Source organism: Suncus etruscus, chromosome 1, assembly GCF_024139225.1.
Source record: "Suncus etruscus isolate mSunEtr1 chromosome 1, mSunEtr1.pri.cur, whole genome shotgun sequence".
NCBI lineage: Eukaryota > Metazoa > Chordata > Mammalia > Eulipotyphla > Soricidae > Suncus > Suncus etruscus.
The window spans coordinates 196,103,253-196,130,870 of NC_064848.1; the positions used below are offsets into that span (position 1 = coordinate 196,103,253).

The following is a 27,618-nucleotide window of genomic DNA, read 5'->3' on the forward strand; positions in this document are numbered from 1 at the left end:
AAGAGATAAAAGGAGAGACTTCCTGGAGCTAGAGAGTACAGGGAGTAAGATAAGAGGCTTGCTTTGCATGTGACTGATCCAGGTTTGATCCCCAGCACTACATAATATACCCCCAAGCACTGCCAGAAATGATTCTTGAGCACAGAGCCAGCAATAACTGGGTATTTCCATGTGTAGCTCAAAACCAAACAAATAAAAATAACACTCATCTATGGATTTTAAGAAAAATAAAAGGGACGGAGAGATAGCATGGTGGTAAGGCATTTGTCTTTCATGCAGGACTGTGGTTCGAATCCCGGTGTCCCATATGGTCCCCCGAGCCTGCCAGGAGCAATTTCTGAGTGTAGAGCCAGGAGTAACCCCTGAGCACTGCTGGGTGTGATCCAAAAATAAATAAATAAATAAATAAATAAATAAATAAAAAAAAGAAAAAAAAAAGACATTTTTGCAATAATTCTCAGAGACAAAGAGAGGAAGGCTAAAAGGTTTAGCTCATGACATGAAGCTTATCACAGAGTGGTGAGTGCAGTTAGAGAAGCAACTACACTGAGAACTATCATAACAATGTGAATGAATGATGGAAGTAGAATGCCTGTCTAGAGTACAGGCAGGGGTGGGGGGAGGGAAATTTGGGACATTGGGGATGGGAATGTTGCACTGGTAAAGGGGGGTGTCCTTTACATGACTGAAACACAACTACAACATATTTGTAAACAAGGTGTTTAAAAAATAATAAAACCAAGGAGGAACTTTAAATTTTGGTTTTTGAGCCATAGGGGTCAGGGGCCACTTTGGTGCAGCTTGAGAAATCATATGGGGTGCCTGGGATTGAACCTGCTGCAAGTACAGCAGGTAGCTGCTTTTCTTTGTTTCTGAGACACATCTGGTAATGCTCAGGGGGATTATGTGGCACAGGGTTATTAAACCAGGATGAGGTATCACGTAAGGCAAATGCCTGAACCCTTGCATACACAATCTCTCTGGCCCAGAAGATATTCTAGAGACCTGTATTTTTTTGGTTTTTGGGTCTCACCCGGCAGTGCTCAGGGGTTACTCCTGGCTCCACGCTCAGAAGTCGCTCCTGGCAGGCTCGGGGGACCATATGGGATGCCGGGATTCGAACCGATGACCTTCTGCATGAGAGGCAAATGCCTTACCTCCATGTATCTCTCCGGCCCCGAGACCTGTACTTTTCATTTCTGGTAAGAAATACTGTGTCAGGTTTGATCCCTGGCATGTCATATTATTCCCTGAATCTGCCAGGTTTGAGTGCAAAGCTAGGAGTGTGGGTGTGGGTCAAAATCCTCCCACCAAAATATCAAAAAGGCTAAAAGCTTTTTACATATTATTTCTTACTAGTAATTTGTATATTATAGGAGAAATTTTAAGTAATTGGTTTAAAAATAAATTGGCTCAAATAGATGATTTCAAATAATATTGAAATTAGGAGCCAGAGAGATAGCACAGTGATAGGGTGTTTGCCTTGCAAGCAGCTGATCCAGGATGGATAGTGGTTTGAATCCCGGAATCCCATACGGTCCCGTGCCTGCCAGGAATGATTTCTGAGCACAGAGCCAGGAGTAACCCGAGTGCTGTTGGTGTGACCCAAAAACCAACCAACAAACAAAAAAAAAATTGAAAACAAGAGAGAAATACTTTTTTTTGCCACATACAAAGTAAATTCCTTACGTTAATATTGCTATGTCTCGGGGCCAGAGAGATAGCATGGAGGTAAGGCATTTGCCTTGCATTCAGAAGGATGGTGGTTCGAATCCTGGCATCCCATATGGTCTCCGGGGCAATTTCTGAGCATAGAGCCAGAAGTAACCCGAGCACTGCCAGGTGTGACCCCCCCAAAAAAATAAACAAAAAACAAACAAAAATATATATGTGTGTGTGTGTGTGTGTGTGTGTATATATTGCTATGCCTCCAAGAAAAGTACTTTAAACTGGGTAACTAGGGATTGTAAGACTGAAAACTTCTTTGTTTTAAGGTCATACCCAGCAATGCTCAGGGGTTACTCCTTGGCTTTGCACTCAGGAATCACTCAAGGCAGGCTTAGGGGTCCATATGGAGTGTGGGGATTAAAGCAGGGTCAGCCGAGTGAAAGTACAAGCACCCTACCCACAGTACAATCTTTGGCCCTAAGGACTGAAAACTTGTGTTTTCAGAAGCATGTTTCGCTATTTGGAAATGGATCTTTAAAACTATATTGCTATAGATTAGCAATACTTCCTAGAGATAAACTGAGAGACATATCAACCCTTGGGCAGTAAGAACTGGAGATGCCTGAGGTCAGAGGCAAGAAATAAGGTTTGTATGTTGGCACTGCCTCTCAGGCCAGAAGGGAGGGTTGACCAGCTGGGGCACTGGGCCTCACACTAAGCCGCGTTCCTTCTGAGAATTCCAGTTTCTGTGGTGGCTTCTCAGTAAAAGAAGAGTTGTTCCAAACACAAGAGAAATTTGACTTTTATCAATAAACAAATAAGTTTACTTAAAATTAGACATTTTTTCAGAGTTCCAGAATGGGTCCCCCTTAGTCCATAAACTGTAACAGGCTCTGCAGGGGCCCTCCGTGGGGGCACTATGACTGTCAAAAGAGGGCCCTGCACAGTTGCTGAGAATAAAGCCTAACAGGAGCATCTCGGGGTTGTCAGAAGAGTTCGAGCACTTCAATGGAATAAAGTTCTTGACTAGTCTTCTCCCGATTCAGTTTCTGAAGTTCACGGAAACTTACTTCAATCTTGTTTAGTTCAGAACAAATGCATATCTAGAGGAAAAAATTTCAGAATGTTTACCATATGCTTATGAGAAATTCTTCAAGATTACACTGCTTCAGGGAAAAGGATTAAGAATCACACACACACTTTTTGATTTGGAACCAGCCATACCCAGAGGTGCTTAGGGGATTCTATGAGGGGCCCAAGGTCAAATCAGAGTTGCCTGTGTATAAGGCAAGTGATTCAAACACTGTAATCTCTCTCTGGCTCCAAGAATAAAATAGAATTTAGGTGATGCTATGGTTCAGAAAGAATTCAAGTATTTATATATAAAAAAAATGTACAAACCTGGGATTTCACAAACTTGTAAAGATTTAACAATAATCTTTTTGCTTCTGGTATCATCACCACAACAGTAAAATTAGCATCTAGCAGAAGGCATATCCAATCCATAATCTGTAGAGAAACAAAAAAAAGAAAATGAAGATTTTGCTGTTTTTTGGCCAGACCTAGCAATGCATAGGGGACTGTGCAATGCTAAGGATCAGCTCTAGGGCTGCCAAATCACTCCCCACATTTCAGTTCTTTGAGGGCTCTTCCTTACACCAAGAAAAGCACTAGTCTTTTATTACCTATGGGGTGCTGGAGATGGAACCTGAATCCGCTACAGGTAAGGAAAATGCTCCACCCCCTGTACTACTTCTTGGACCCCCAGAAAAGTTAAGATGCTAAACTTAGGGGCAGAAGAAATAGCACAGTGGTAGGGCATTTGCCTTGCATCGGACAAATTGAGACAGACCTGGGTGTGATTCCTGGCATCCCATATGGGCCCCCTAGCCTGCCAGGAGTGATTTCTGCATGTAGAGCCAGGAGGAACCCCTAAGCACCGCCGGGTATGACAAAAAAAAAAAAATTAAACTTAATTTTAAGACTTATTTTAATTTTTTTTGAGGCAGTGCTCAGGGGATCATATGGGATGCTGGGATTTGAACCACCAACCTTCTGCATGCAAGGCAAACGCCTTACCTCCATGCTATCTCTCCGGCTCTAAGACTTTTTTTGTTTTTTCTCTGATTGTTTTTTTCTTGGGGGACACTGGGGAGACTTAGGAGCTGCTACCAGTAGTTTTCAGGGCTCCACATGGTGCTGAGGACTCACTTGGGCCTCCTGAACGCAGACCATGTGCTCTAGCCTTAGATCTCTCTTGGCCCAAAGAGCTAGATACATTTCTTTTTTCTTTTTTTTTTTTTAGGTCATACCCAGCAGGGCTCAGGAGTTACTCCTGGCTCTACGCTCAGAAATCGCTCCTGGCAGGTGCGGGGGACCATATGGGATGCCGGGATTTGAACCACCGTCCTTCTGCATGCAAGGCAAATGCCTTAACCTCCATGCTATCTCTCCAGGCCCTCTAGATACATTTCTAAGCTAAAATATTTCTAGAAATACTTTTTTTTTCCTCCTAGCCCCTATCTTCAGTTTTTGAAGTTCTTTTAATGGAGTGGAAAGATTTTAAACAAGGAAAGATCATTCATGCGGCTGACCCTGCTAAATTCCTGGTACCACATAAAGTCCCCTGAACACTGCTGGGTGTGGTCCAAGAGCATTTTCTTTTCTTTGTTTTGGTTTTTGGGCCACACCTGGTGGTGCTCAGGAGTTACTCGTGGCTCTGCACTCAGAAATTGCTCCTGGCTCAGGGGACCATATGGAATGCTGGGAATCAAACCTGCATCTGTCCTGGGTCAGCCACATGCAAGGCAAATAAATGCCCAACCGCTGTGCTACTACTCCAGTCCTACACAGAAATTCTTGAAAAGGGTCACGATAGGGGCCGGAGAGATAGCATGGAGGGTAAGGAGTTTGCCTTTCATGCAGAAGGTCATCGGTTCGAATCCCGGTGTCCCATATGGTCCCCCGAGCCTGCCAGGAGCGATTTCTGAGCGTAGAGTCAGGTGTGACCCAAAAACCAAAAAAAAAAAAAAAAAAAAAAAGAGAAAAGGGTCACAATAAAGCACCTGGCACTGGCAAGGTTGTTTAGGGTGTATATTTTGCTCAGTCTCAGATGTGGCGAGCAGTAAGTGCTCCAATCCAAGCCTCTATATGCACACAAGCGGTGCTGGCTCCTGGGCCAGCTTCATCGTCAGCTGCAATTTCTAATACCAGGTCCAGGAATGAGAAGACCTCACCTGGTTCAGGGTTGGAGGGTGGATTCCAGGGAGCGTCATAGTAGCATTTTCATTGCATTTGAGGTACAAGAAATACAAATAATGGAGAAAGAGCTGGAACAAAAGGGACATTGTATCACATTAATTAATAAAGAGAAACATTTCTTTTACCCAGAGCTAACAGAGAGCAGAAAGGATGTTTTCCAAGTCTGCTCAAGGTAACTGCATGAAACACACGTGAGGCCTATGGGAAAAGCAGCACAGTCTAAGGCTCCACCTCGCATTGTTCACTCAGCTTGAGAGGCTGTGGGGAGCTAGTTCTGCTCAGAAATCAATCCAGTCTACACTCCTAGGAACTAAGGGTGTGTCCAGAAGCATGCTAAGATGATCTGCCCATCCCATTTTCCACACACTATCAGGGGTCTTCAAACTACGGCCCGCGGGCCACATGTTGTATTTATTCCCATTTTGTTTCTTCACTTCTAAATAAGATATATGCAGTGTGCATAGAAATTTGTTCATAATTTTTGTTTTTACTATAATCTGGCCCTCCAACAGTCTGAAGGACAGTGAACTGGCCCCCTGTTTAAAGTTTGAGGACTCCTGCTAGAGGCACAACTGGTCCACCTGGGTGGGGGAAAATGAACTTGCACAGAAGAACCAGGTAACCTTTCCAATGCCCTACACGCTGGCCAGCACTACACATCACAATTCCAAGCAGAAACATGATTTTAGAGGAATAACAACACTTACAGTGATATGCTGGGCTGGGATGTCTTTCAAGTGTGACAGAAGGAAGGCTTCACTGTATGCAGAATGAAGAACTGCATTACTACTTTGGACTAAAGGAAAATCTCATTTTGATAAATTGAGTCTTGAACTATGAGAAAAATACCCTTTCAAATATTACTTTTCTAAATATATACTCTCTACCCCCTTATTCTAATTATTATTTTTGGGTCACACCTGGCAGCGCTCAGGGGTTCCTCCTGGCGGAGCTCAGAAATCACTCCTGGCAGGCTCGGGGGACCATATGGGATTGCTAGAACTCGAACCACCATCCATCCTGGGTTGGCTGCATCCAAGGCAAATGCCCTACCACTGTTGTACCTTTCTGGCCCCTCTGCCACCTTATTTAAAAAACAAAACACTTTTGAGAAGTCCAAGGAAGAGGACGGGGACTTATAGCACCTGTCACGAGTTCTAGTTCCTAAGCACGACTCCAGCATTTCTGTTGTCTGGTGATCTCTGGCATTATAAGCAACTTCCAGCTGTAGCTCAGACAAGTGTATGAGTAAGTACCAGCAGCAAAGGTGAACACCACAGGTAGGGTCTTCCCAGAGAATCACTACAGCCATATCTGTGTTGCGCCTCAACTGAAGTCCACCCCAAAGAGCATTGTACAAAGTCCTTTACTAAGGGGGAAGAGAGCAGCTGAGATTGGCTCAGCATTTACCACCCCACAGCAGGGGTATGCGCAAATCATTAAGTCACTGTAGCAACAAAGTTTATGTTATGTGTTGAGAGGAGGGAATAATGGAAAAAGTCGCACTTTTCTCCAGTGCTCTATCACTGAACACTTATCATCACATCAATTGGGATATCTCACTTAGAGTAACTGGCACTCAGTCGCAATACTAATTTTTTTTGGGGCCACACCCATTTGATGCTTGGGAGTTACTCCTGGCTAAGGCTCAGAAATTGCCCCTGGCTTGGGGGGACCATATGGGACGACGGGGAATGGAACCGTGAACCGCGGTCCTTCCTTGGCTAGTGCTTGCAAGGCAGACACCTTACCTCTAGCGCCACCTCACCTGCCCCTAATTTTTTTTTTTGGCGGTCATATCCAGCAGCGCTCATGTGTTACTCCTGGCTCTGTGCTCAGAAATCACTCTTGGGGGGCCGGGTAGGTGGCGCTGGAGGTAAGGTGTCTGCCTTGCGAGCGCTAGCCAAGGAAGGACCACGGTTCGATCCCCCGGCGTCCCATATGGTCCCCCCAAGCCAGGGGCGATTTCTGAGCACATAGCCAGGAGTAACCCCTGAGCGTCAAACGGGTGTGGCCCAAAAACCAAAAAAAAAAAAAAAAAAAAAAAAAAAAAAAGAAATCACTCTTGGGGCCCGGAGAGATAGCACAGCGGCGTTTGCCTTGCAAGCAGCTGATCCAGGACCAAAGGTGGTTGGTTCGAATCCCGGTGTCCCATATGGTCCCCCGTGCCTGTCAGGAGCTATTTCTGAGCAGACAGCCAGGAGTAACCCCTGAGCATTGCCGGGTGTGGCCCAAAAACCAAAAAAAAGAAATCACTCTTGGCAGGCATGAGGGACTATATGAAATGCTGGGATTCGAACCAATGTCTGTCTTAGTTCTGCTGCGTGTAAGGCAAATGCCCTATTGCTGTGCTATTTCTCTGGCCCTAGTTACAATACTAATTTTGAAAAGTGTGCCAGGTGTTTTTATTTTTTTTCCTTAGGAGTTTAGCTTATACCCTTTGATGCTAAGAGCTATTCCTAAGGAAAAAAAGGGGGGGCGCGAAGAGATAGCATGGAAGTAAGGTGTTTGCCTTGCATGCAGAAGGATGAAGGTTCGAATCCCGGCATCCCATATGGTCCCCCACACCTGCCAGGAGCGATTTCTGAGCGTGGAGACAGGAGTAACCCCTGAGCGCTGCCGGGTGTGACTCAAAAACCAAAAAAAAAAAGTTATTCCTGGCTCTGTACCTGGTTGACCGCAGCAGTACCCCTTGCACCAGGCATTACTAAGAATCAAAACTGGGGCTCCCACATAAGAAACCTGCACTCCATTAAGTATCTCATCTGTCTACTGTGCCCCGGCCCCTTTGTTTACTGTGTTCAACTTTCGTATTTTCTGTTTTTTTCTACCCCATTAGTGTGTGGGTCACACCCAAGGTTGCTTGGGAGAACAGGCAATTCAGAGCAGCAAATATGGGTTGGCTGTAGGCAAGGAAAGCACCTTGAACCTGAATGCTTTTCCTGGCCTCTCAACCTTAAGTTTTTGACATCATGTTTTGGACCACATTGGCAGTGCTCTGAAGGCTAAACCTGACTCTTCAGGTTAGACCCTCTGGCTCATGCTCAGGGGACCATATGTGTTGGGGACCAAAATGGGACTGGCTGCATGCAAGACAAGTACCTTACCCCATGTTATCTCTGCCCTTCAATTTTGCTTAGGGGATTATATTGGGTCCTGAGTTGGCTGCTCGCAAGGTAAATGTTCTATTCATCATTACTTTGGCCTTCCCTCCTTACCTTCCTGTTTTATTTTTGGGGGAGAGACACAACCGGTGATGTTCAGGGCTTGCTCCTGGCTCTGCATTCAAATCACTCCTAGCGGTGCTCAGGGGACCATATGGTATGCCAGACATCAAACCTGGGTCAGCTACATGCACGGAAATAGCTCTACCTGCTATACTATACTTTGTCCCTTTCTTTTTTTGAGGGGGGCACACTCAGTGGTGCTTAGGACTTATTCCTAGCCATACACTCAGGGATCACTCCTGAAGGTGCTTGGGGGACCAGATGGCATGCCCCAGGGACTGAATCCAGGTCAGTCTCATGCAAGGCAAGAGACCTCCCCGCTGTACTATGATTTTGGCCCCAAACACCCTCAGTCTGTATCCTTAGGAAGAGATGCTGCAAGGCCGCCCATGTGGAAGGATACAGTAGAGCTGCTCTCTTAGGCACAACAGGGCACGAGGTAGCCTCCTCCCTTGGGTCCTGAGGCTTCTCATCTAAGTCCAGATCACATTTTTCACAATTGTCTTCCTCAGGTGTAAAACCGTTCTGTAGAATTTCAGGTTGCTGCTCCATCTTCTCCTTGTGGACAGCATCAATATAGTCAGACACAGACTCCACATTGATGTCTATCTCTTGGAGACTGTCATCACTGATACTAGGGAGTGAATGGAAAGCAACAGATTAGTCCATGAAAAGTTTCAGAAAGCAAGCAATGTCACAGGTGCAAAAGGCAGCGAAAAGATCTTCTGCCATCTAACTTACCTCAAAAAGATTTTTAAGCAGGCACAGGTGGCTGACTCGGGGATGTCAGGGAAGTGCTGGAGACAGAGCTGTAGGATCTGCACATCGGTTCTTTCTATGGCGGCTGCCAGGAGGCCAGGGCATAAGCTACAAATATATCCAAAAAAAGTTATCTTTACATATTAAAATTACAACTATACATACTGAGCCAGTTGGAAGTAAGAAAATTAGAAGCTGCGGCTGGAGATAATGGCGCAAGTGGAAGAGTGCAAAACTAGCAAGTGTGGGCCTAGCTTTCCAGCACTGCTGGGAGAATCCTCCCACCTTAAAAACAAAACCCAGGGCCCAGAGAGATAGCACAGCGGTGTTTGCCTTGCAAGCAGCCTATCCAGGACCAAAGGTGGTTGGTTCGAATCCCGGTGTCCCATATGGTCCCCCGTGCCTGCCAGGAGCTATTTCTGAGCAGACAGCTAGGAGTAACCCCTGAGCACTGCTGGGTGTGGCCCAAAAACCAAAAAAAAAAAAAAAAAACAAAACCCAGGGGCCGGGAAGGTGGCGCTAGAGGTGAGGTGTCTGCCTTGCAAGCGACAGCATAGGACGGATAGCGGTTTGATCCCCCGGCATCCTATATGGTTCCCCCAAGCCAGGGGCGATTTCTGAGCGCATAGCCAGGAGTAACCCCTGAGTGTCAAAAGGGTGAGGCCCAAAAACAAAAAACAAAACAAAACAAAACCCAGCTATTTAGAATTCTTAAAAGTGAGCTCAAGAGAGTCGGGTATATAAAAGCAGGTACACAGAACCATTTACCTGTAAGATAGCACATGGGTTTGGATAAGCTGTATCAGACAGTTCCGGGGATAAAATGATGATTCTGTTTTACATCTTTCCAGAAGCGCTGTGATGATGTCTCCAATTACAGTATGAAAATCAGGTGTCCGCTTCGTAGCTAAGAACTTGCGCAGTTCCACTTCAATGTGCTTTTCAGAGTCTTTCTGCAGAGGCAAAAATAGTATTAGTTCACTGATAATGAGGGTACTAAACAAATAGTAGTGAGAGTTAATAATTATAAAAATAAGAGGGCCTGGAGAGATAGCACAGCTAGCACAGCGGCGTTTGCCTTGCAAGCAGCCTATCCAGGACCAAAGGTGGTTGGTTCGAATCCCGGTGTCCCATATGGTCCCCCGTGCCTGCCAGGAGCTATTTCTGAGCAGACAGCCAGGAGTAACCCCTGAGCACCGCCGGGTGTGGCCCAAAAACCAAAAAAAATAAAATAAAATAAAATAAAAAAAAAGAATGAAAAGTAGATGGAATTTCTTTTAACTGCCTGAATCTTCTACCTACTTAAAACACTCAGTGGTGACTGATGGACTAGACAGGGGCCGAATGACAGACCAGGGTTCTCTGCAGGCAAGGCATGTGCTTCAGCTCTCTAGCTCCTTGGTCCCTCAATCAGGGCCACACCTGGTGATGCTCAGGGGTTACTCCTGGCTATGTGCTCAGAAATTGCTCCTGGCTTGGGAGGACCAAATTGAATTCTGGAGGATCAAAGCAGGCCTGTCCTAGGTTAGCGCTTGCAAGGCAGATGCCTTACCTCTAGCACCACTGCTCTAGCCCTGTGTCTTGTTTTTTTTTTTTTTTTTTGCATTTGAGGCTGAACCCAGGGTTCTGCACTCAGGAACTATTCCTGGTGAACTTACAGGACCATATGAGATGTCGAGAATGAAGCTGGGTTGGCCGCATATTAGGCAAAAATACCCTCATTGCAGTACTATTGCTCTGGTCTGCCCTTGTTATTTTTTATTTGCTTGTTTTTGGGTTACACTTGGCAGTGCTCAGGGATCACTCCTGGCCCTGCTCACAAATGACATCTGGCAGGCTTGGAGGACCATATGGAATGTTGGGGATTGAACCTGCGTTGGCCGCTAGCAAGGTGAAATGCCCTACCTTCGTACTATTGCTCCAGCCCCCTTGACTAGTTTTTAATTTTACCTTTATAGTGGATAGAAGTTGTTTAGATGCTGAAGCCTCTGGCTGTACACTTGTTTCGGCTTTTCTCCTCCTCAGCTGGAAGTCCATAAATTAAGAGAAAAACATTCACAAAAAATATACCACATATATTTGGAATATGAAATACTCCAGTGATAAAATGACACGTTTGTTGCAAGAATAAACTGTCTAAAGACCCTTTTAAAAGCCAAAGGGAAATGCTGCCTATTGAAGATAGGTCTTGAAGAAGACAACACTTCTCTCTCTCCTCTCTCCCTCCCTCCTTCCTTTTCTACTCTCTCTTCCCTCCCTCCCTCCCCGAATCATAGCACAAAGCCAGGAGGAGGCCTGAGCACAGTCAGGTATGACAGAAACAATTAGATGCACTCAGAGACCACTCCTGATGGCCTCAGATGGTGATATTGGGTACCAGAGGCTGAACCCATGTTGCCAGGCAAGAGCCTTACCAGCTATATGGTATCTCTAGCCCCTGAAATATTTATTGTATTTTAAAATCATCCCTTATTTATCCACCAACATTTGCATTCACATTTCTTTTGTTTGTTTGTTTGTTTGTTTTTTGGGCCACACACAGTGACACTCCGGGGTTACTCCTGGCTGTGCGCTCAGAAATCGCTCATGGCTTGGGGGACCATATGGGACGCCAGGGGATTGTATCGTGGTCCATCCTAGGCTAGTGTGGGCAAGGCAGAGATGCCTTACTGCTTGCGCCACTGCTCTGGACTCACACTCACATTTCTATTTTGAACTCAAAACTTACAGTTCTCTTGGACTGTTCAGAGTTCTGGGACCTGTCTTCGTTTAGATGAGGTGTCTCCCAATTCACAAAATGGGGCACAGTATAAGAACCTAAGAGAACACAAAATACAAGTTCTGAAATTTCTTTACCTATTGTTATTTCTCTTTTCTTATTTTTTTTAACATATTGTTATTTCTCAACTAATATCTTACATGCTGGCCCTGGTCCCCAAGCACCGTGAAAATAGCCCCAAGTTACTACCTGGTAATGGTCCCAAATAAAACAAAATTTAAAAACAAAACAAGAGAAAAATACCCACAAAAAAACTGATGTTTTCAAGTTGATTTAGTCCTACTGAAAACCTCCAAACAGTAAACCATAAAGTGCTAAATCTGGCCAGAGAGAGTGCTCAGTGTGCTGCATGCAAGAGAGCAGGCAGAATCCCCAAAACATGATCCCAAGTGCTGGTCAGAGTGGTCCCCAAGCAACAAGCCTGGAGTAGGCCCTGAGTACTGCCTGGTATGCCCTTGTCCCTCTACAGTAAAATGCTAAGTGCCAGCAACAATATGCCAACAGATAAGGCTCAGGGCGTTATCAATTTTGTCACGGGCTCCTAATCTCTCCTAGTCAGAACATTGGTGTCAAGAAGACTAGAGCCTCATCGTGGTGACGCACTGTCCAAGGGCATAATGCCAAGAGTCAACAGTAAGAACAGGCGCTGTTGGGGCCGGAGAGATAGTATGGTGGGTAGGGTGCTTGCTTTGCACGTGCTTTGACCCAGGTTCAATCCCCAGCACTCTATATCACCCCCCTCCACCACCTGAGTGTTGAGCCAGAAATAAACCTTGGGCACTGCCTGGTGTGGCCCCTGCACCCCCAAATGATGAAACCCACCTATCAAACTGGAAGCTAATTTGTGGTTTATGGCGATAAGAGGTCAAATATTTAAGATCTTACCTGATTCCTGACTATGCTTGAGTTTGCCAAGGGCACCAGCTAGTGAGGACACTTCACACTTATATGGAATCACAGTCAGAAATTTTCCATGCAGCATGAATAAATTTTCTCCGTAATACCAGAGCTACCAAAAATGTTACGAGGAAAAGTTAGTTGTTTTTTTCCAATATTCAAGTGAACGTTATAGAACTTATGTCAATTTATGGTGAGCAAATTAACATCTAACAGAGAAGGCAAAAATTAAGCAACATTCCAGAATAATCTCACACCTGTAACTTGTTAATTGGGGTTGGTTTATGCAACTCTTATTTTTTGCTGAATAGAGCATAATTCATTCTCTCACTATCTATCTCTTCCTCCCCACCCCAGATCCAACCTCACTATCTCATTTTCTTTCTTTCTTTCTTTTTTTTTTGTTTTTTTGGTTTTTTTTTGGGCCACACCTGGCGATGCTCAGGGGTTACTCCTGGCTGTCTGCTCAGAAATAGCTCCTGGCAGGCACGGGGGACCATATGGGACACCAGGATTCGAACCAACCACCTTTGGTCTTGGATCGGCTGCTTGCAAGGCAGACACCGCTGTGCTATCTCTCCGGGCCCCTCATTTTCTTTTTTTGATTTTTGGGTCACACCTGGCAGTGCTCAGGGGTTAATCCTGGTTCTGTGCTCAGAAATCACTCCTGGCAGGCTTGGGGGACCATATGGGATGCCGGGATTCGAGCCACTGTCCTGCATGCAAGACAAACGCCCTACCTCCATGATATCGCCCCGGCCTCTCACTTTCATTTTAAAACGAAGTAAAATAGTTTAGAAATAAGAGGAAATAAGAGGAAAGAGAGAACACAGTATAGTAAAAGAAGTTTAAATAAGTGAAATGCTGAATGCTTAATGCAGTGTAATGAAAAGCACCGTTGGGGCTGGAGTGACAGCCCTGAGGTCCAGGCTCAATTCCTGGCACAAGGGCACCTAAGCACCACCAGGAGTGAACCCGAGCACAAAGTAGGGAGCAGCTCCTGAGCACTGTTAGGGATGGCCCCCAAACAAAACAATAACAATAACAACAAAAAACTTAAGTTTGAAAAAATGAAGTGTCAAAACATACTTGACCGCTGGTGCCTTGTGGTAACTCTTTTGAAGTCTGTAGTGTCTGGAATTTTGTGTTCCATATGGAGAGGCAGTCTGTAAAATAAAGGAGAGCAGAAGTCAGCCCAAGAACAAACCCGTGATGCCTTTGGGGGAGAGATGGCAGAGGGATGCATGGCCTCAGGTACCCAACCCATTTGGTTGAATTCTCCTCCCAGAGCATTCACCTAACATCCAGTTTTCTTCTGTGTAACAAAGGTATGATAATGACCTTAGTTCCCCTCACAGAGTTGTAGAGACAATGCAAGAGCCTGGCAACTACTTGTTAAGCCATACCCAGTGTTTCCCAGTCTCAGAGAAGCCATACAAAGCCATAATGGTGTACGTGTAACATCTAACATCTGTTAGATGTTAATTTGCTTACACCAGCCAACAGTGGGCTGGTCCTGAGTGGAAAAGAGGCTCACTCAATTATGGGGGGAAGGTAAAGGAGCAGATGTGACCTGGACTGGGGAGGGACTTGAGTAATGGAACAACAAATCCTGAGTTTTAATGTAGAGGCCAAGAGACCTAATTTTGCACTAGCTATAGCTAGTTCTTCCCAACAGACCACAAGTTGTGTGAGTGGAGGGAATTTTGGGGAGAGGAAGGGCAGTGAGGGGAATCCTGCTGAGTCCCCTGGATTTCCAGCCTGTGAAATGTTACGAAGCTCAAAGTTTATTCTCCTACTACAAGGCTAATTCATGTTTCAAGCATTTCTGGGCTGGCAGGGCAGGTTACTTCCATTTTTATTTACGATATCAGCCAGGATGCACTTGAGTCTAGTCCAGTGAGAAGGGAGCTTGCCTTGCATAAGACAGACCCAGTTCTCTGTCATCCCACATTATCAAGAAGCAGCCAGAAAAGTTAGGGAGTGGCATAGGGGGTGTATGAAAGGTTAAACAATGCAAACTGAAATCAAAGGTCTACTCCAGAAACATTGGAGGCTATAAAAATAATTTGGTAAGAATGGAATGAGTAAGTAAATGAAAAAGAAAAATAATAAAGGGACTGGGATATGAACTCTGACATCAACTGCTCTTCAGAGAACTGCTGGGTAGTTGGTTCCCTTCCCTCCTGACACGCCCCCTCCCTACTGCCCGGAGCTGAGGAGTTCCTCTCCTGCCTTCTCCTTCTCCTCCCACCCAGAACCCTGTTCTTCCTGGCCCTCTGCCCAACTCCCACATCAGAACAATGACAAATAGAAGGGGAAATGGAAAATAAACAGGAGCGTGAACCCATGTCTTCCTGGGCCCACAAAGCAGACTTAAAAAGTATACTCTGAGAAAAAAAAAAGTATACTCTGACAGAAAAATCTCAAAGGGCTTCGTAATTTACTGATTTCATGTACCTTTAGTTGCTGGGGCTGTTGGTCCCAGCACTGCTACATGGTTGTGGTCCAGGATGGCGAGGGCAGGGCCACTTCGAGGACTACAGGGCACGACATCCTTAAGCACCAGCGACCTAACGACCCGCTCACTCTCTCCTGGGTCACTCGGATGCAATGGTACCAAGGCTTCATATATACACCCATCAGCGCCTGGTGGGAATATAAATATTGTCCATTAGTTAAGGAGTTCTCTTATCTAGACAGTGAAGATCCAACCTGAAAAGAAAAGTAACAGCACCACTACCATTCTCACCCTTAAAGAACATACAGATCAGGCCAAAGCGATAGCACAGTAATAGGGCATTTGCCTTGCACGCGGCCAACCCAGGATGGACCCTGATTTGATTCCTAGCATCCTATATGATCCCCTGGGCCTGCCAGGATCAAACATACAGATCAGGATCAGGATTGGGAGATTGCTCGATCTAGGACCAGATTCCACCCCTGGCACCACATAATCCCCTGAGCATCAATGGAGCATCCACCAAACACTGAGCCAAGAGTAGCCCCGAGAACCACCATGGTGGTACAAACAGCAAAAGAGCTAATTAACATCTAGGGCCAGAGACAGTACTTAGATCAAGGTACTTGCCTTGTACATGACTGACCTTGACTTTCCCTACCTCTGCATAGAATCCCATAAGCACTGCCAGAAAAGTGAACCCCGAGAACTGCAGGCTGTAGCCCCAAAACAACTCCCCGAAGTGTCAGTACTGTATAGTCAAAAATATATTTCTATACTATTTAAAACATCATTTGCAAACTTGGATTTAACCATGGCCTAGAGCCAATGAGATAGTACAGTGGATAGGGCACTGTTTACCCAGGTATCCCATATGGGTGTGGCCCAAAAACAAAAAAGAGATTAAAATGCATGTTTCACATGTGGGAGTCCTGGAATCATTTCCTGCCACCCCAAGGCCTCCTTCCCAACACCATATGCAGGGCAAACACTCTACTCGCTGAACTATAGCTTCAGCTCCTTTTCTTTTCTTTTTTTTGGTTTTTGAGTCACAACCAGCGGTACTCAGGGGTTACTCCTGGCTCTGCACTCAGAAATCACTCCTGACAGACTCGGGGGACCATATGGGATGCCGGGATTCGAACCACCATTGGTTCTGGGTCAGCTGTGTGCAAAGCAAATGCCCTACTGCTCTGCTATCCCTTGGCTCCTCTTTTCATTTCTTTTTTTAAGTGCTGAGAACTAAACACAGAGCCTCATATATGCAGAACCTTTCACAGGCAGGGCAATTGTTCTATTGCTGAGCTATGATAAAATTTAGGTGTGGGGGCCGGCGAGAGAGCACAGCAGCGTTTGCCTTGCAAGTAGCCGATTTAGGACCTAAGGTGGTTGGTTCGAATCCTGGCGTCCCATATGGTCCCCTGTGCCTGCCAGGAACCATTTTTGAGCAGATAGCCAGGAATAACTCCTGAACACCGCCGGGTGTAGCCCAAAAACAAAAAACAAAAATTTAGGTGTGATAAAATTTAGAACTAAATTATGTTTCCTACAGAAAACCCCTAATGTAGTGCATGGTCAGATGAAAAGGGAAGTGCTATAATATGTAAGAAACTAAAGCACTCCACAGTGTCCCTCTATTTTTAATCTCTGAAGGCTTTAAAAAAATACTTACATAATGACATCAAAGAGATAAACTTCCAGTCCATATATGCGCTGAAACTCTGTATAACAGATTCCTTTTCTTGTTCAAGTAAGAGTTGATATTTGTTTAACGTATTTGTGTTAAACGTCTGCACATAAGCAAAATAAGTTCCATGCTACAAAAAAAAAAATTCTTTTAGCTAGTCATTTTTATTAAAACAACAACAACGGGGAGGGGTGTTTAGCCCAGAAAAGGCTGAATGCAGGGCTTACTCCTGGTTCTGTGTTCTGGGATCACTCTGGCATTGCTTAGAGGACCTTTCGTGGGCCACATTGTGTATAAGACAAGTACCTTAACCCTGTATTACTGCTCTGACCTTGAACTAGGTTTGTGTTGTTGTTGGTTTTTTTTTGGGCCACACCCAGCAGCGCTCAGTAATTGCTCCTGGCAGGCTCGGGGACCATATAGGACACCGAAATTCGGAATTCGACCTGGGTCCAAAACAGGTTGGAAGCATGCAAAGCAAATGCCCTACCGCTGTGCTATCACTCTTGCCCCTTATTTTATTTATTTATTTTTTTGGTTTTTGGGCCACACCTGGCGGTGCTCAGGGGTTACTCCTGGCTGTCTGCTCAGAAATAGCTCCTGGCAGGCACAAGGGACCATATGGGACACCGGGATTTGAACCAACCACCTTTGGTCCTGGATCGGCTGCTTGCAAGGTAAACGCCGCTGTGCTATCTCTCCGGGCCCATTATTTTTAAATGTTAAACCCCAAAAAGTTACTGCCTCATTTTCACTACTTTAATGTGTATAACCTCTCATTGAACCAAGTATTATTTAATTTAGGCATAGAAATTAAAAAAATAAGAATTACTATGTAGTTTTGTGTTTTGGGGCCAACCAACAGGTGCTCAGGTTTTACTCCTCACCCTGAGTTTAGGGATCACTTCTGGTGGGGTTTATGGGACTATACAGTATGTCAGGGATCAAATCCAGTCATCTATGTGCAAGAGAAGAACCCTACCTGTGGTACTATCACTCCAGGACCTACAGGGACCACATGTGGTGCCAAAAGTCAAACCATTGTTGTGGACACAGACACAAGTCCCTAAACTTTTTTTTTTCTGGGCCACACCCGGCAGCACTCAGGGGTTGCTCCTGACTCTACACTCAGAAATCACTCCTGGCATGCTCGGGGGACCAAATGGGATGCCGGGATTTGAACCACCGTCTTTCCGCATGCAAGGCAAACGCTCCACCTCCATGCTAGCTCTCCAGCCCCAAGTTCCTAAACTTTTATACTATAGCTCTTTGGCACTAATTTACTTTCTTGAGAAACATTACAGTCAAATATTGGTGGGGTGAATTTGTTTGGCCACTCCTGCGCATGGGGACCATGTGGAATAAGGGATCTGAACCCGGGCCTAGTGTGTCAAGTATGCGCCTCGGTCTTTTAAGCCATTACCCAGCACCAAATTTTTGTTCGAAAACTAACAAATGTGGGCTAGAGCGATAGCAGAGGGTAGGGCGTTTTGCCTTGCATGCAGCTGACCCAAGTTTGATACTAGGTATATATAGGAATCCTATATGGTCCCCTGAGCCTGTCAGGAGTGATTCCTGAGTGTGCAGCTAAGACCACTGGGGATGATTCAAAAACCAAAACTAAACACCAAACCAAACCAAATAACATAGGTGGGCTGGAACAATAGTACAGTAGGTAGAATACAGCTGATCTGAGTTCAATACTAGGTACCTCATATGACCCCCCAAATCTGACAGGAGTGATCCTTGAGTACATAGTCAGGAGTAAGCCCTGATCACTTCCGGGTGTGCCCTTCCCATTCCCACTCCCCAAATAACATAGGTTCTTTGAAATGTTACAAAATAGGTCAGGAATGAAAAAGCACTTACTTTTTCAGTAATAAAAATTAAAACAGGATGCTTAAATACCATGAAGATCTTAGTCCACCTAAAAAAGAAAAACAAATGATACAGGTTACATTTGTCAGGTGCTTATAATATGCTGATATATTATACATCTGCTCAGCTAAGTCCCTCCCCTTTTTTGGGGGTCATACCCAGCAGTGCTCAGGGGTTACTCCTGGCTCTACGCTCAGAAATCATTCCAGGCATATGGGATGCCAGGATTCAAACCACCGTCCTTCTGCATGCAAGGCAAACACCCTACCTCCATGCTATTTCTCCAGCCCCTATTTCCCCTTTTTTACTTTTTCAGAGGGATGAGAGTTTGGGGTGACACACAGTAGTGTTTTGGGTACAGTATGTGGACATGGTAGCTGATAAGAAACAGGATTGGTACTGGTCTATCCCCGGTAATATTGCTCTGTACAAGGAGAGCACTTTAACCCCTGCTCTATCTTTCTGGTCCACTAATATAACTTCTTTTGTTTTTTGTTGGTGTTTGGGTCACACCCCGCAGCGCTCAGGGGTCACTCCTGGCTCCATGCTCAGAAATCACTCATGGCAGGCTCGGGGGATTATATGGGATGCTGAGGTTTGAACCACTATCCTTCTGCATGCAAGGCAAACGCTCTACCTACATGCTATCTCTTTGGCCCTAATATAACTTCTTAAAGGGAAAATGTCAAAATACCAAATCACTATTTATGAGAAATATAACAAATCTAAATATAAGAGAGTATGTTTATTTTATTTTATTTTATTTTTACATTTGTTGTTTTGCTTGTGGATTTTGGGCTACAACTGATGATACTCAGGACTCACTCCTAGTGGTCCTTGGGGGACCATATGTGGTGCCAGAGATTGAACCTGGGTCAGCCATGTGAAAGGCAAGCTGCTACCCATTGTACTGTCACAGTGGCTTCTTCCACCACCACCCCCATTTTTGGGCAACACCCAGCAGTGCTCCCGGCTTACTCCTGGATCTATTTTTTTTTTTTTTTTTTTTTTTTGGTTTTTGGGCCACACCCAGTAACGCTCAGGGGTTACTCCTGGCTATGTGCTCAGAAGTTGCTCCTGGCTTGGGGGACCATATGGGACACCGGGGGATCGAACCGCGGTCCGTCCAAGGCTAGCGCAGGCAAGGCAGGCACCTTACCTTTAGCGCCACCGCCCGGCCCCTTACTCCTGGATCTAAACTCAGTGATTACTCCTGGTGGGATGCCGGACCAATCCCAGATTGGGAGCAGGCAAGTCTAGTAAGTGCCTTATCCTTATCTCCGCAGCCATGTGACTATACTTTTCTTTTCTTCTCTTTTTTCTCTCTCCTCTTCCTCTCCCCCTCCCTCCCTCCCTCCCTCCCTCCCTCCCTCCCTCCCTCCCTCCCTCCCTCCCTCTCTCTCTCTCTCTCTCTCTCTCTCTCTCTCTCTCTCTCTCTCTCTCTCTCTCTCTCTCCACTCCCTCTCTTCTTGCTTTTAGGGCCACAAGGCATTTGCCTCGCATGTAGAAGGACTGTGGTTCGAACCCCGGCATTCCATATGGTCCCCTGAGCCTGCCAGGAGTGATTTCTGAGCATGGAGCCAGGAGTGACCCTTGAGTGCTGCCGGTGTGACCCAAAATCCAAAACCAAAATCAAAACCAAAAAAAAAAAAAAAAAGAGAGAGAGAAATTGCTCCTGGCTTGGGGGACCATATCGAACATCAAGGGATTGAACCAAGGTCCATCCTAGGTTAGTGCATACAAGACAAATATCCTACCACTTGTGCCACCACTTGACTATTATTTTATGAAATATTTTCTAGAACCAGAGAGACAGCAGAGAATCCTTAACTCAAAGTTTCAAAACATATTCTAGAAGGAATTGGTAGGCCAGGGTACTGACAGGACTTAGTCAAGGCTACACAATCAGATCCTAAAAGCCAGATATCACCGACTTCCATTTCTCATAAAGGCTTTCTCCAAACATACCACTCAAATGTCAGAGGAATCCATCAGGACAGTCTAAACTTGTCCATATATTCAAGCCTTCATTTCTGTTTAAAATACTTTGAGATGGCCAGAGCGGTAACATAGTAGTAGGGTGTTTGTCTTGCACTCAGACAACCCCGGATAAACTTAGGTTCAATCCCTGGCATCCTATATAGTCCCCTAAGCCAGGAGTGATTTCTGAGCGCAGAGCCAGGAATAGTCCTTGAGCACCTCCAGTTGTGGCTCAAAAAAACAAACTAAAACAAACCAAAACTTTTGAGGGGCTAGAGAGACAGTAGAATGGGAATATAAAATGTTTGCCTTATACAAAGCCGACCAGTAATCAATTCCTGGTACCCAATATGAGCCTCTGGGGCCGGCCAGGTGTGATCCTTGAGTACAAAACTAGGAGTAACTCCTGACTAATACAAAAACAAAAAATATCTAGTCATACCTGCACAGTGTTCAGGAACCCCTGTTGTACTAGCGATCAAACCCAGGCCTCCCCTATGCAAAGCAAGGGCTCCAGCCATCTAAGCTATCCCCTCAGCCTGTTTTCATTCCACTGTAGAAATTTATTTTGTCTCAAGTAGACTTTGCTAAGCAGTAAATTAATAGAATAGAAAATGAGATGGAACAATAAGTGCTAGGGGGGATGGAATCAGGGTATTTCTTTTTATCATTTAGGTTATTTTATTTTATTTATTTATTTGGTTTTTGGGTCACACCTGGTGACGCTCAGGGGTTACTCCTGGCTATGCATTCAGAAACTGCTCCTGGCTTGGGGGAACATATGGGACACTGAGGATCAAACCAAGGTCCGTCCTGGGTCAGCCGCGTACAAGGCAAATGCCCTACCAGTGCGCTATCACTCCAGCCCCATTTAGGTTATTTTAGCACTTTCATTCCAATCTAGGAAAGAAGGACCTATAAAGTAACAAGATTTCAGTAAAAGCAAACTGTACACTTCTTCAGCAGAAGGGTCCCCAAACTTGGCAGTCAGGGCACTGTTATAGAAATAAGGATTTGGGTCTCATTTCATATGAGACAGAACAGATCTGTCATTCACACAAGACCCACATGCCTAAAGATTCCTTCTCATTTATCATTCTAGAGGCTTTTAGGAGTGCTACTTTAGAGAACAGATGTGTATTTAATTTAAAACATTTTTGGTTTTGGGGCACACACTCTTAATGGGGCTTGGGGGGAGGAGGAAAGTAACCCATATGGGGTACCGGGGATCCCCAGCATGGCCTGGTCTCTCAAGCACTGCCAGGAGCAACTGAGTACTGTAAGGTATCTTCGCTGTTAACTTTGCTGGGTATTTGTGAATCCAAGAACAGTCCCCTGAATGAGAAATTACTTCCCATCCCCTTGTCCCCTTTCAGGGGAAGACCTTGGTAATATTTATCCGCAGCAAATAATAATCCACACAGACAAGAAGGATAGGGTGTAAAAGATTGGGCAAAGAGAGCCAGAGAATCCTCCTGCAGCCGGCAGCTTTCGCAGAAGGTCACTCTCCCTTCTCCATCAAGCTATTTATTGCCAACTCCACAACGCCCCACCTGGAAGGGCTAGGTGGGGCAATAGTCACAGAACAATCCTAAGGAAACACTTTTATATACAACAATTCCAAGGATAATCTTATGGAAACTTTTTCATATACTACAAGTACCATGCTAGAAGTAGCACTTGAGTACTGCAAGGTGTGGCCCAAGATCTGAACAGACAATAGCAACAAAAACCCAGACTCCATTTTCATTCTTGCGACACTTCAGTGAGTGCTGGAACTTACTTTATCACTTCTTCATCAGAGATCACAGCTTCGATTTTCTGCTGGGGTTCTGCAAGCAAGGCCTCTAAACCACGAACGGCACCTTCCTTGAAAAGTACCAATGGCTCTGTCCCCTGTATTGAGTGTATCTTATAGACCTCAGCAGACAACTAGAAGAACAGAAGAACAGAAGGAGTTTCAGTTTTACTTTCAATAACTGCTGCTCAGTAGGGAAAAAAAAAAAAAAGACACTGAGAGAAGGCTTCTTTTTATACTATGCAGTGTTGGAAGGCAAAGCCAGGGTTTCACTTGGATTTGGACAAAGACTCCACGACAGAGCCAAGCCCCAGTTCCAGCAATCTCTCTCTCTCTCTCTCTCTCTCTCTCTCTCTCTCTCTCTCTCTCTCTCTCTCTCTCTCTCTCTCTTCTCTCTCCACGACAGAGCCAAGCCCCAGTTCCAGCAATCTCTCTCTCTCTCTCTCTCTCTCTTTTTTGGCGTTATACCTGGTCCTCTGCTAAGAGATCATTTGGTGCTGGAAATCAATCCAACCCAGGCTTTCTGCATGCAGAGCATGAGCTCAAAGTACTAAATTGTCTCTCGAGCTCAGGCTTATTTTTAAGTAACTGATTTGTTTTCATTTTCCTTTTTTTTTTTTCTTTTGGGTTTTTGGGTCACACCTGGTGGTGTTCAGGGGTTACTAATGACTCTGTGCTCAGAAATCGCTCCTGACAGGCATGGGGGACCATATGGGATGCCAGGATCCGAACCACTATCCATCCTGATTCAGCTGTTTGCAAAGCAATCGCCCTACCGCTGTGCTATCTCTCCAGGCCCTTCATTTTCTAACTATGTATGATTCCAAAGTAAAATCTACAAAATAAAATGCATTCAGAAGTTGTAACTTGGGGGCGGGAGAGATAGGATAGAGGTAGGGCATTTGCCTTGCATGCAGGACGGTCATACCTGCACAGTATTCAGGAACCCATGTTGTACTAGGAGTAATCCCCCCAAAACCAAAACAAAACAAAACAAAAAAGGAGTTGGGACTTGAGGGCATAAGAGAATACAGTGGATAGGGCACTTGCCTTGCATGCAGCTGACCCAGGTTCAGTACCCAGCATCCCTTATAGTCCCCCACGCCTGCCAGGAGTGATTCTTGAGCTCAGAGCCAGGAGTAAGTCCTGAGCACCTCTGGGTGTGGCCCACAACCAAAAACAAACAAAAAAAGAAGTGTAACTTGGGGGTTGGAGCGATAGTACAGTAGGGAAAGTGATAGTACAGTAGGAAAAGTGCTTGCCTTGCGTGTGGCCAATCCGAGTTCAATCCCCTGCATCCTATGTTACCCCATTTTCCATCAGGAGTGATACTTGAGTTTAGAGCCAGGACTAAATCCTGCACATCAATGGTGTGATCCCCAAGTAAAACTAAAAGAGTACACAACTGGGCCCGGAGAGATAGCACAGCGGTGTTTGCCTTGCAAGCAGCCGATCCAGGACCTAAGGTGGTTGGTTCGAATCCCGGTGTCCCATATGGTCCTCCGTGCCTGCCAGGAGCTATTTCTGAGCAGACAGCCAGGAGTAACCCCTGAGAACCACTGGGTGTGCCCCCCCCCCCAAAAAAAAAGTACACAACTGAAAAGCCAGCAATGCAGTTAATTATAAACTATTCAGAAACCGTAATTCAAACCAAAGCCTACAATCCCAGGAAAGTTAATGCTTTACATGTGAGATCTAACAAAATTCGCTTTGTAAAGTTCACAATATTGGTTACTTGACAAGGAAAAGACTGGACCTGAAAGTCAGTTCCTGGATATAAAGTCTCAGGGTTCAGGTGAAAATTGTCATCAGATCTCAGTCAACTAAACCATCAAGCTACTTATAAAATGTGCCAACTGTATATACAGTTTGTTTGTGGGCTAAATCCAGTGATGCTCCTGGGTCTGTGCTCAAGAATCACTCCTGGCTGGATCAGGAGAACATATGGATTGCTGGAGACTGAACCTACAACGGCTGCAAGGTAAACATACCTGCTGTACTACTGCTCTGACCCAAGTATGCCAATTATATTTAGAGTCAGACATTTGGAGCTGGAAGGAAATGTAGAGCTTAATTTAGTCTGAGATTCTAGTTTTATAGTTAGCAATAATATACTAGGTCATGAATAGAGAAGGGCTGTTAGTTTTATTTATTTATTTATTTTTTGGTTTCTGGGCCACACCTGGCAGTGCTCAGGGGTTATTCCTTGTTATCTGCTCAGAAATAGCTCCTGGCAGGCACAGGGGACCATATGGGACGCCAGGATTCAAACCAACCACCTTAGGTCCTCGGGTCGGCTGCTTGCAAGGCAAACGCCGCTGTGCTCTCTCTGTCCCCTAGTTTTATTTTTATTACTGCATTGTACATCACTCTTTTTGTTTGTTTGTTTTGTTTTGGGGTCATACTCAGTGGCACTCGGGGGTGCCACTTCAGAGGCTCTTGAAGATGCTTTCTTGGGGACCACACTGTTGGGTGGTTTCAACCCTCTTGCACTCCCAACTCCCACAAAGGACAGACAGAAAAGGCACAGTAAAGTTCACTCACTTGCTCTCACAGGAACACATCATAAATATTTAAACTAATGGAAAGAAATCTAAATGTTGAGGCCAGTGAGGTGGCGCTAGAGGTAAGGTGTCTGCCTTGCAAGCGCTAGCCAAGGAAAGACCGTGGTCCGATCCCCTGGCGTCTCATGTGGTCCCCCCCAAGCCAGGGGCAATTTCTGAGTGCTTAGCCAGGAGTAACCCCTGAGCATCAAATGGTGTGGCCGAAAAACCAAAATAAAAAAAAAAAAAAAAAAGAAAAAGAAATCTAAATGTCATGAGATATGTATATCCTTAGTTTCTTAGGATAATAAAGTGTATATTCCCTAATATGTAACTTAGGGTTTGAGACATGTCAAAGAGATATGAGATAACTAGAATAAAAAATTGATTTTGACCTTTCTGCCACTCCTTTTTTTGTTTGTTTTTTTTCTGTTTTTTGGGGCCACACCCGGTGTTGCTCAGGAGTTACTCCTGGCTATGCGCTCAGAAATCACTCCTGCCTTGGGATCTGGGGGATCAAACTGTGGTCCAACCTAGATTAGCGCTGGCAAGGCAGATGCCCTTTGGCTGCACCATCGCTCCAGCCCCTCTATCACTCTTATAAATGCGTATGATAGGGGCTGGCGAGGTGGCGCTAGAGGTAAGGTGTCTGCCTTGCAAGCACTAGCCAAGGAAGGACCGCGGTTCGATCCCCTGGCATCCCATATGGTCCCCCCAAGCCAGCGGCAATTTCTGAGTGCTTAGCCAGGAGTAACCGCTGAGAATCAAATGGGTGTGGCCCGAAAAACCAAAATAAATAAATAAATAAAAACCCCATAAATGCATATGATAAATAACACATCACATTCCAAATTACTTTATCTTACCAATAGGCTAAGTATTATACAATCCAAAAAACTTACCGTAGCTTTAAATACCTTATCCAAGTTTACATCTTCATTATTCCATATTCTCAAAACCTTAAATCAAAACATAAATGTTTAAAAAAATTTTGAATTCTGATAATATATTCACAACATAAAATTAATAAGTCATGGTTTGGTTGTGTTGTACTCAGTGTAGAGAAGTCTTAACACTCACCTTATTATCATGTACAACAATAAACTCTCCAGTTTGAAAATTGCACACAGCTGGAACTGTTATACTCTGGCCTTGCTTCACTGACCAGCTTCCCAAGGGTTTCTGATCAGAAACCTAATGAAAGTAAGTTGACATGCAATCTTCATGTTAATTTTAGGCATTGAAAGTAATTAAATGTACACGTGAGATCAAATAAATAATAACACTTGGGGACCAAAGAGAGTACAGCAGATACGGTGTTTGCTGGTTGAATTCCCAGTTCTTCCCATGGTCTCCTGAGCTAGATGTGGTCTGACCTCCACATCTCCTCCAATCAACAACAAAAGCACCCAGCCAAGTTCTTAAATTAAAAAATTAGTAACAGAAAAATAAGTCTCTGACCATTCCACTTCAGCCAAACAGTAATTAGGAGTTCAGAGAAAAAAAGTTAGAGAATTTTTGTTTGGGTGTGACTCAAAAACTATAGCAAACAAAAAACTGATTTCTGGTCAGAGAGGCATAACGGGCTGGAGCACTCCAGTTTTTGCAAACAGGAGTCCAAGTACCCTTCGAACACCCAAGCAGCGGTGTAAGTGTACCAGAACCAAAACCTGATGCCGGGGGATCTGGAGCAATAGCACAGTGGAAGGGCTTGCACGTGGCGCACCCTGGATGGACACCAGTTCTATTCCTGACATCCCATAGAGTACCCAGTCTCTGCCAAGAGCGATTTCTGGGCGCAGAGTCAGGAGTAACGCCTGGGTGCCGCCAGGTAACACCCAAAAACAAAACAAAAAACCCAAAACACCATGATGTCTGAAATGCTAATATCAACCACTATATAAATCACGGGCCCAATTAAAAATAAAAGACACCAATCTTTTCCTTATTGGTTTGAGGAACCATATGGGGTGCTGGGGATGAAACTTGGGTAGGCTGTGAGCAAGGTAAGCACACCAACCCCTGTTGTAGTATGACCCTGATCTTTAAAGATAGAGATGTAAACCCGAAAAATAAAAAAAAGATTCTAGATTCCATTATGCCTTTATAAACAGGAGAGGGACAATTAAATAGGGATAGGTGAGATTAAGCCCAGTTTCATCAACCAGCCACCTGATTTGGTAGGAAGGGCCGCAAATCTTGATTTTGTGTCATCGCCTTCCAAGCAAGGTGTCCGGGTTCTTGAAAGACATACTGACAACGACTTAGCTGTTCACATCAAGATGATTGCTTCTTGGCGTGCCCTGGGTACCGAGCAGGAGGTAGGTGGTGTGTGGGAGCCAGGAGTGGGACTAGGAGGAGACTAGGGTGCCTAGGAGCTAGAAACAGCTGCTCATGGGCAGGCAGGAGAACGCCTGGAGCAAGAAACAAGCCCCAGGGGCCGAAGAGATAGAGAGTATGGAGGTAGAGCTTTTGCCTTGCATGCAAAAAAAACCTAAAACGAAAAAGCCTTGCATGTAAAAAACCAAAAACGAAAATAAATAAAAATAATTTGTTATTTTGAGAATTCTGTTTATGGGTGATTGTCTTCCAACTGTAACTTCACCTTGTCCTCTTTCTTTGCATCTTTGTCTTCATAAAATAAAATTAAAAAAATTAAAAAAAGAAAAAATATATAAAA

At 44.9% G+C, this 27,618-nt stretch overlaps 1 protein-coding gene across 1 annotated transcript in view; it reads right to left on the reverse strand.

Moving 5' to 3' along the window:
* Positions 1–2,469: 2,469 nt before the first annotated feature.
* Positions 2,470–27,618, reverse strand: part of NOL11 (nucleolar protein 11) — a 25,599-nt gene continuing 450 nt past the window's right edge. Inside the window, exons 2-18 of the mRNA XM_049779116.1 lie at positions 26,019–26,132; positions 25,841–25,897; positions 22,381–22,529; positions 18,609–18,666; positions 16,725–16,869; positions 15,052–15,240; positions 13,681–13,757; positions 12,580–12,703; positions 11,644–11,732; positions 10,866–10,940; positions 9,684–9,868; positions 8,898–9,023; positions 8,560–8,790; positions 5,637–5,715; positions 4,905–4,997; positions 3,070–3,177; positions 2,470–2,771 (exon numbers count right to left, since the gene is read on the reverse strand). Of these exons, the coding sequence (XP_049635073.1) occupies positions 2,655–2,771; positions 3,070–3,177; positions 4,905–4,997; positions 5,637–5,715; positions 8,560–8,790; positions 8,898–9,023; positions 9,684–9,868; positions 10,866–10,940; positions 11,644–11,732; positions 12,580–12,703; positions 13,681–13,757; positions 15,052–15,240; positions 16,725–16,869; positions 18,609–18,666; positions 22,381–22,529; positions 25,841–25,897; positions 26,019–26,132 (2,016 nt within the window). The 3' untranslated portion in view covers positions 2,470–2,654. The remainder of the gene's footprint in view (positions 2,772–3,069; positions 3,178–4,904; positions 4,998–5,636; positions 5,716–8,559; positions 8,791–8,897; positions 9,024–9,683; positions 9,869–10,865; positions 10,941–11,643; positions 11,733–12,579; positions 12,704–13,680; positions 13,758–15,051; positions 15,241–16,724; positions 16,870–18,608; positions 18,667–22,380; positions 22,530–25,840; positions 25,898–26,018; positions 26,133–27,618) is intronic.